The following is a 9145-nucleotide window of genomic DNA, read 5'->3' on the forward strand; positions in this document are numbered from 1 at the left end:
CATTTTTCTTCTATTTTTTTTCTATAGGATCACGGAGAATGCTACTCTTCTCGATGGTGTCTTGGAATAACTCTATGAATTATATGACAGAAGAAAATAGAACTTTTATTTATATTGGGAAATAAACTTGGGTTGATTATTTATTACAATTACTGCAAGAATTCAAAATAAGTTAATTAGAATACAGCAAATCTACAATAATACAAAAATTTGTCTGCATAACAACCATTATTGAACTTTTTAGTTACTACAAAATTATCTTAACTAAAATTATATCTGCAAGCAGGGCCTCCCAGTGGTGAGGCCCGGTCATCTGCACTTGATTCTGGGCTATATGTTGCCATCCATTTAGCAGAATTTTTGGGGTTTGGGCTTTTTGCACATGAGTCATAGCTCCACCTACGGGTTGTCCCCTTCTTAGTTGTTGCATTCCATTGGGCCAATGGTGGGCTTTTGGGCTTTATTGGGCCTAGACTCTTTACCTTTGCTTTTGCATATTGAGTTGGAGCCATATAGCTAGGAACACAATCCTTATTGGACTGACAATGCTGCCATGATGAATATGGACTTCTTTTGTGATGGGCTAAATTGACATCTTCTGAGCCCAATGGGGTGTTTAGATCCAATTTTACTGTCTTCTCTGACATGTCATCTGTAGTGGACAATGTAACATAGGAGCTCTCTTGTGGCATAACATGTTTTGAGTATTGAGAAGGTTGAGAAGCCATCCATCTCTCAAGCCAATTCCAACCTCTTGAATTTTCATGTTCATTGCTAAGAAACTCTTTATCATCTTCCTCGTCATGTGGATCAAAGTGCAACCACTTTTCTTGTTGCTAACATGATAGCCAATATATATGAAATTAAGTATCAATTGAAAAATATTGTACCTTCTTGGCTAGTCTTAATCTTTAAATTGATAAAAAGAAATGGGTAATGAGTTTAACTCAACCCCAAAAGTTAGCTGGTGAGGCCAAATTGTCCCAAACCATATAAAGAGATCAAATTCTGGACTTAAAATTCCTCTATTACTTGTACGACCGCGTATACTTGCGTGTGCGTTTGGGAGCAACAAGTTTTTGGCGCCGTTGCCGGGGACTTAGAAATTAACTTTTTCTAGATTAGACTTTTCTTTTCGTCTATTCAAGCTATTCAAGTTTTTTTTTAATTATTTATTTTATTTTTAATTTAATATTTTGGTTAGCTTTCTTGACATGGCATCTTGAAATAAAAATTGATCGAATATTGGTTGTTCCTATTTTGGTGATCCTTGTTTGATTTGTGGAGGACCCCACTTGTGGCAACACTGTCAAAATATTTCTGGGAATGGGTTGTGTGCACCTTCCCAATCTTTTGAGTGGAATATTTGTAATATATGTGATGGCCAAGACGGTCATTGGAATTGTTGTCCTAACTCTTACTCCCCATCCCCGAGCCCCTATTATGATTCTCCTGTTATTTGTAATGTTGACAGGAGTAATGAAGTGGAGGATGCGGAAAGTCTTGCTCGGGTTAGCGATATGATGAAACAAATAGGGAGCAAATAATGAAGCACGATGCATTAATGAGAGAGCAAAACGCAGAAATGTGGAAAGCCATAGAGAGGATTCGTGCCAAACTCACAGAGATGCAGGTGGAGGCTGAAACTTGTAATGATCTACAAGTTACAGGCTTAGCCGATACTCAAGATGAACCTCAAACAGAAGAAGAGAGCGAGTTCCCGTAAGTAGATAGCTTTGAAGAAGTAGAGATAGTGAGCCAATCTTGGCTAACGGAACAAGCTCAACAAATAAAATTTCATGGACTTCTCCGTGATGGTTTTACAAACATGGCTACACAACTGATAGAAAGAAGAACTGAGCTCAGACAAGAGATAGACCAATTTGGCTTAGATATCTATGACCTGCAGGCTCAAATGAATAAAAAGGTTGAGGCATCTAATGCCCAACCAATAATTGTTATGGATACTGGCCAACTTGTGGAGCAAATACAGGAATTCCAACCAGTCGATCAGATCTTTGTTGATGATGTCATTGTTGAGGAGGTGTACAAAAGTGAGGATGTCAAAAATAATGTAGTTTTAGAGTTGGGCCATGTTGGTCCTCATTCTAAACATTTTTCTACATTATGTTTGGTTAGCGACATGGAAATCGAGCCTTCCAAGCCTTTGGAGATGTGTATAGATGAGGAACAAGAGCTTTACATCCTGAAATTTGCCACGCTAAAAAGACAAAATGACATTCCTCACTTAAGGGCCAAGAAGTGCAAGATGCGACACCTATTGCTTGGTTTCTTTATTTTTACACCACCGCCCCATAAGCGTGATAGAAAATTTGATGCAAAATTAGGAGTGAAATTCATAAGTTCGAGGTGGAGGAAAAAGTTGATTCACGTCGTGCCGCGACGTTAACTAAGGTGCTTATTGGGAGGCAACCTAATGTGTAATAATTATAGGTTTTTATTTTTATAGTGTCACGTTTTGTTTTGTTTTATTTTTTTGTTTTGCAGATTAGGGGAAGTCTGAGTACCCGAAGTTGAAAGCTGAGGAGCATGCCAGAGTTTTAAGTGTGGGGTCATTCACCCCTTGATGATGAGAGCATGTTGCTAGCTAGGCCCTAAAGGGTCCCAGGGAGTATTTCTTGCTTTACGTGTTTTTAATTTTTCCATCTATATGCACTGAGGGCATTGCATGATTTTAAGTGTGGGGTGGGAAATACGTCCTTGGTAAGGCTGAGGATGATGATTTAATATGCCTTAGGATTTTTTATTTTTTTTATTAGTTTTGAGTCTTAGTGTCGAGAAAAAAAATATGAAAAAAAAAATTGAACAATTCGAAAAAAGTTTTTTTTTTCTTTGATTTTCTTTAGTAACTTCTTAAGTCCCTCATTAGTGGCATTCATCATCCGCCCCCTTGGGTTTTCTTTTGGCCTCGGTTCTTTCCTGAGGGGGGACCTTTGAACCGGGTAATTTTTTATTTTTAGGATTAATTTTTTTTATTTTTTAGGAGTAGTAAAGCAGAGAGAAGAAAGACCTTGTGACTTGTTTGATGCTAGCATATTTGGGCCTGAGCTTGAGTAGTACTTTCCTGTGAGTGCTTGATAAGGAAAAATATAGTAGACTTTTTGACACCTAGCTCAAGGTTATGACTCTGTGTATAGCTTATTCTTATTTTGTAGTTCGTCATGATCCTATTTGTCCTAGAGTAGAATTGATCTATCTTGATTGAGACTTGTGCCATGTGTGGTGAGGATTTCTTGCATATATTTCATATTTTGCATCTTAGTCTAGAACTTGCCCTACATGTTATTGAAGTGAAATAAAAAGTGTTGCTATGTTTAGAAGATGATTATAGGCTTTCTTTGATATGTCTTGTGAATTTTAGCCTTTTCAGAAATTATACCACTAGTTAGTCCTTTGAGCCTGTAGCCTTTCATTTGTTAGCCGTATTTTTGCCTTGATCCTTTTTGTTGAATCCCTGATTTTTGCACCCTGCTTCCTTGAGCACTGTAGCATAAACTGTGATATTAATTGTTAAATCTGGAGAAAAGGGATGGTCAAGTGAAAATATGGTGATCAATGATAAGCTGCAAAGTAATGAAAATGCCCTCTTAAAAAGAATGTGACATGAATGGAAAGCAAAAAAAAAAAAAAATACTGAAAAAAATGATTGAAGCGTTCTTGATATGATGAGAAATACTTGTGAAATAATTGATGAAGAGAGGGCTGAAAAATAAAGTGAAAAGATGAAATAATGGGTGATGAAGTCTAAAAATGCAAAGTGCTTAGGGAAGTGTAAGTCACTATTATATAGTTTTCCTACTCGTCCCCTAGCCAACATTACAACCTGTTAAAGTCCTATTTGATTCTATTCAAGCATACTTACATTAGTAGAGATGTACATAATCGGCAAGCCTATGATTCTTTGTGCATACATGTGAATTTCTTTGTGAGCGAGAGAGTTGTGCTTTGATGCTAAGTCCTTAATTTACATTCATTCCTTGATTTGAGTGTGTGGACTATTTCTTCTTATGAGAGTACTTGTTTCATGATGGATAGGTGATGTTATCAGATTTCTTTGATAGAGTAGGTGAGGGCTCAAATTTGATGAGTTAGAGTCTGCCTTTGATGTTAGGAGGTTAGAAGTTTGTTGTTTGTTTGTGGACTTGTATATCTTACATGATGATCAAGAAGTGTATATTTGACGGTTTAAGTTGCTATAGGGCCTAATCGTCGGTATCAATCAAAGTGGTGGTAGTCCTAGGCTTGATTTATTGAGAGTGATTTTAATGCTTACTCAAGGACGAGCAAGAGTTTAACTGTGGGGTGGTGATGCTCGGCCATAAATTGCATATATTTAGCTATTATTGCCTCACATTTTAATTCTTTTAATTGTCTTTTGAGTAAAAATTATATTACTTGGTGCTTAATATTATATTTTACTGTGTAAAAGTAAAACGGTGCGAAAATGAAGAGATTTGCGGAGCAAAATTGGATAAAACGGGAAAAGAAAGAGAAAAAGAAAAGAAATAAAGAGGGGCAGACAAGGAGGGGACACTCCTTTGAAGTTGTCCCCCCAAGTGACTACAAAACAAAAGAACAAAAAAGAAGAGTGAAATTGGAGTTGAGAAACACAGGGAAAAACGTTACGAGGCAGCAGGCGTTCAGTGCGCGTCGCACTGCCATAGCGAGGAAATTGGTCTTTGATTCTTTGTATCCGTGTTGCACCCGCGACGCAGGTGAGTTGCACCAGCGATGAGGGTGTGACACGCCCCCCTTTTTTTTTGGTCCGAGTTGAATTTAATTTTTAAAAGCTCAGGTCTTTTGGTACTTTATAAATATATATTCTACACATTTTTTACATAACTTTGGAGAACTTGAAACCCTTAGTTCAGAACTTTGGACCTAGAGAGAGTTTGGAGCCGTCGTGGAGGCCGTAGTTACAGGGTTTTATCTTCTTTTCTCTGTAATACTTATTTTAAAGTTTTTATTTGGATGATTTGTTATTTTTCCTCAATGTCTATGTGGAGCTAAACTCTTTAGTTCTAGGATTTTGACACAAACATGAAAGTTGACGTTTGATTATTGTTTCTATCTATTAGATTTCTATATTTTTGGGTTGCTTATTTATTCTTGTTCTTAATTGTTTAATTACTTGATCACTAATTAGACACTATCTGTACGTGGTGCATGAATTGAACTTGAGCAAGGGAATTCACGTGCGTAATAAGAATAAATAGAGTTTGTTCAATTTAATCATTTCACTACTGAGTATAGAGATCTACTCTTTAGCCCTACTTAGTTGAATGCGGAGAAATAAATGCGTTCTTGTTACCTCTAACGACTATATAAATATAGGAATTATAGTAGCATCTACAGGCTTGTGAGTAGTTCGAGAGAATATCATAAAGTTATAATTAACCCGTCAACTAGTAACCCATAGGTAGAACGATTTGAAGACTCAGATTGTTAGTGGTCATAGCCCTAGATCTATCTCTTCTCCGATAAAAATCTGCTCTTTCTTGATTGAAGTTCATTATTTGCTTTATTTTATTTTTAGTTAATTAATAATTATATCTTGAGATTTTATTTCTTGTTTAGATAATTAACATTAGTTTAATTTAGTAACAGTTAATGATAAGTCTCTGTGGGTACGATATTTGAACTTAAAATTCTTATATTACTTGTACGACCGCGTAAACTTACGTGTGCGCTTGGGTGCAACAAGTTTGTGGAGATCTATCATAACAATCACTATGGGGGCGTTTGACTGGGAGGGATTTGGGAAAATGCTCCCAAGATACAATTTGGTATTTACATGTCATATTTCTTGTTGGTATTTCCATTTCTGCGCAACTAATATTGGTATATGTGATTATACCTTACTGATGATATTATTTTATATTAAATGCAACATGTATATCGTTAGTATTGATATTGTTAATCTTTGTATTACTACAATCTTTGCATTGTAGTTCTACATAATTAGTCTTGTGTGACCTACTGGCCCCAAATGGTTAGTTCGTCTAATGTAAAGGTAGTGTCGATATATTAGTAACAGACTAACAGATATTAGACAACTTTTGTAAATTGTCATGTACGGAATAGGAATAGCTAACCTGATAAGCATAAGCATAAGCATAAGCAAGAGTTCTTTCCCTTTTCATTTCAGCATGTTGTTTTCTCCTAGTAATATCCATGATATTTTCTTTGCTCTGGTTCCTGTTATCCCAGCCTTCTGTCTTTAGCTTCTTAAACAGGCTATTGTGCTTGTACTCATCTTCTTTCCTCGAGCGCAATCTCAGTTCTCCTAGCTTGCTCTGCAGTTTTTCCTGGACTAACCCGAGTCTTCGTGCACGAACTTTTGCCTGTACACGTACTAATGCTTGCATACATCTCATTGTCATCTGCGCTTGTTTGCGCACATTATGCCCCCTCACTAGTGCTTGCAACCTTACCAATCCCTTGAGGGCAAGCAAAGCGCGTCTTGCCTACAAAATTAGCAAGACGTACATCGCTCATTAAGAATTTCACAGGAGTTACTAAATAATAACAACAACAACAACAACAACAACAATAATAATAATAATAATAATAATAATAATAATAATTAAACTCAATTCTGTTGATTTGGCATTTTAAATCAAAGCATAATACCATTGTACGTTACTTTTTGTGACAATTAGTTTAGACTCTAGACATAATTAAAATGTATATTTGAACTGTACTTATATATAATTCGAGTTGGAGACGATGTGCTTGTTCCCTACATTGTAAATGGCAGATTAAATACAAAGGTAAGTCAGTAAGTGTATTTGATTGATAGAGATAAAAGAAAGAATTGGCTTTCAATTTACCAGATATCCTCTGTAATATGATTGAATAAGGGTGGCAGCTCTTTCCTCTTTAAAATGACTGCTATATCCAGTTACTCTGACAACTTTAGCGGCTGCATGAGCTGCAGCAGTGGCCACGTCGACATGAATGTCATGATTTTGATCTTCAGCCAACGAAGGTGATAACTCGTCGTTGCTTTCTCGATTATTGGTTTGATCTAAAGAACTCCCCGTTGGAAATTGTTCAATTGACACTACTTCGGGAGCTTCATGTTGCCATTGGTTATCTATTTTTTCCTTCTGAAAAGCATACAAATCACTTCACACCATTAGCACTTTAATTAAAGGTTAAATACATCGACAACCCTTAAACTTGTCAATTTAGACACCCGAACTATAGTCTGTTTTGGTTTAACACTTGAACACATGATTAAGTATTTCCATTAGACACTTCCTATTCAAAATGTCGGAAAAACTTCTGCACGTGGTCTGCAACGCCCATTAGATAGATAAGTTAACGACTTACAATATGTTATCTCCTTTAATTATACACATTAGCTTTAATAAGCCGTAAAACCTCAGGCATGTTCAATTGATAAAGGGGGAGACATATATAATTTAATTAATTTATCTATGTAATTGACGCTTGACGTCTTGAGAACACACACAAAAACTTCGAATAGAAACACTTATCATGTGTTCAAATGCTTAATTAAAACATGACATAATTTGCGTGTCTAATTAAATTTTAATGATAAAGCTAAGAGATTATCAATGTATTCAGCCTTAATTAAGATTATCATTTAATGAGATTATTTCTTGAGACTAGTAGCTAGGGAGCTAATTGGGGTCTACAAAATAGGACATATTATGATGAATTAATGCGGATGAGGGCGATAGAAATTAAAAGGTGGAAGAAAGCAACAAGTCATGAATTCTATGCTGCTGCCTTTCAACAGGAGCCATATTGTAGGGGGGCCAATAGGTAGTCAATGCCGTTTGGTGAGACACTTGTTACGATAGCTGGTAGATTTACAAGTGATCCATTAAAGGAGCTCATGAGTAGGTAGGCTTATGAGAGATCCAGAAAAGTAGTACACAAGAGATGAAGACAGATATTTTACAAATTTTCTTGATCATATATAAACTATTTACACAATTAGATCAGTTAAAAGGTAACTGCGAGACTCTGTTTAAGAGGAGCAGCATTGACATATAACCTAGAATAAATGTTAAGTGACCTGCTATAACAAGTTAAATTACTTTATTACACTATCAATATATAGAACTTAATTGTAAATCAAATTGCTTCAATTTGCAGAGCGTGATACTAACAATTCCAAGCTATCAAATTACCTATCCTCTCCAATGGAATAGAAACAAATTAAATGTCGTAAAATCATGGTTTTAGCAACTTTGAATCAGTCTAATTAGCAATGCCCATTAATTTGCAAGCAATTAGGACGTATTCGACCATAACACATTGATATCACTCATCAGGCATACAAACTGATAAAGATTATCTCCAAACATGTATTGTCAGAAGTATACTTTGCTTTAATATCTACTTGGAAATAGAATGTTTCTTGAATTTAATTTATCTTACTTCCCTACACGTACCGATAAGAAGAGTGAACTAACCTTTTTATCTGCTGGCGAATCCCTAGAAGAAGGTTTAATAAAGACTTTCTTCACTGTGGAAAACCACTTACCACTTCCTTTCTTGCCCATTTCCAGCCAAATAAATTATCTTCTTCCGCCAGAAAACATTAACGAGATGATCAGATCATATTTCTAATTCAAAATGCACTTTTTTTGGTGCGCCAAATTTATAGTAATGTTTTTTGTTTTAAGAAGAACAAAGAAAAGGTAACAACCACTTAATCAAAAGAAACTTTGTGTACTACAATTAAGAATGAGAAAATTGAAGAATGAATAAGAAGTATATATCAGGAGGGACAGGGAAGGAAGGTAGATAACTAAAGTTGTAAATGAAATAGAAAGTGGCGTATTCTGCATAAAGAATGTACCAGATGCCAATAATGAGATCAATAGTAGAATAAGGTTGAAGTGGTTAGCTGAGGAAATGGGTGAATATATAACCTTTATATGATTTGTATAAAGAAAAATGATATTATGAGGATTTTTTGGCATATTATTTTCAGATATTTTATGTGGAAAAGAAAAAAGACATAAAATTTAATTAACTTAATTTGTGAAGGACTACAAAATCAATTGATCTGTAGCCAAGCTATGGGTTCGGTTGAACACAACGATTTTTCATGTATTTGTCTTAAGAAATTCATTAAATA

The 9145-nt window shown here is 35.4% G+C and overlaps 1 protein-coding gene across 1 annotated transcript; it reads right to left on the minus strand.

Moving 5' to 3' along the window:
- Positions 1-109: 109 nt before the first annotated feature.
- Positions 110-8880, minus strand: LOC132639691 (protein IQ-DOMAIN 21-like). The gene is made up of 4 exons (XM_060356128.1): positions 8475-8880; positions 6855-7133; positions 6117-6488; positions 110-836 (listed from the first exon to the last, which is right to left on the minus strand). Exons 1-4 carry the CDS (start codon positions 8562-8564, stop codon positions 261-263), a joined length of 1317 nt encoding a protein of 438 aa, XP_060212111.1. The 5' UTR covers positions 8565-8880; the 3' UTR covers positions 110-260.
- Positions 8881-9145: the final 265 nt, after the last annotated feature.

This window comes from Lycium barbarum, chromosome 1 (genome assembly GCF_019175385.1).
Source record: "Lycium barbarum isolate Lr01 chromosome 1, ASM1917538v2, whole genome shotgun sequence".
Taxonomy (NCBI): domain Eukaryota; kingdom Viridiplantae; phylum Streptophyta; class Magnoliopsida; order Solanales; family Solanaceae; genus Lycium; species Lycium barbarum.

Coding starts and splice junctions, on each gene's coding strand:
- LOC132639691 (XM_060356128.1), bottom strand. CDS start 8,564: ATGGGCAAGAAAGGAAGTGGTAAGTGGTTTTCCACAGTGAAGAAAGTC. Junction 6,489..6,854: donor CATATTACAGAGGATATCTG/GTAAATTGAAAG, acceptor CTAATTTTGTAG/GCAAGACGCGCTTTGCTTGC. Junction 837..6,116: donor CTTATGCTTATGCTTATCAG/GTTAGCTATTCC, acceptor CTATCATGTTAG/CAACAAGAAAAGTGGTTGCA.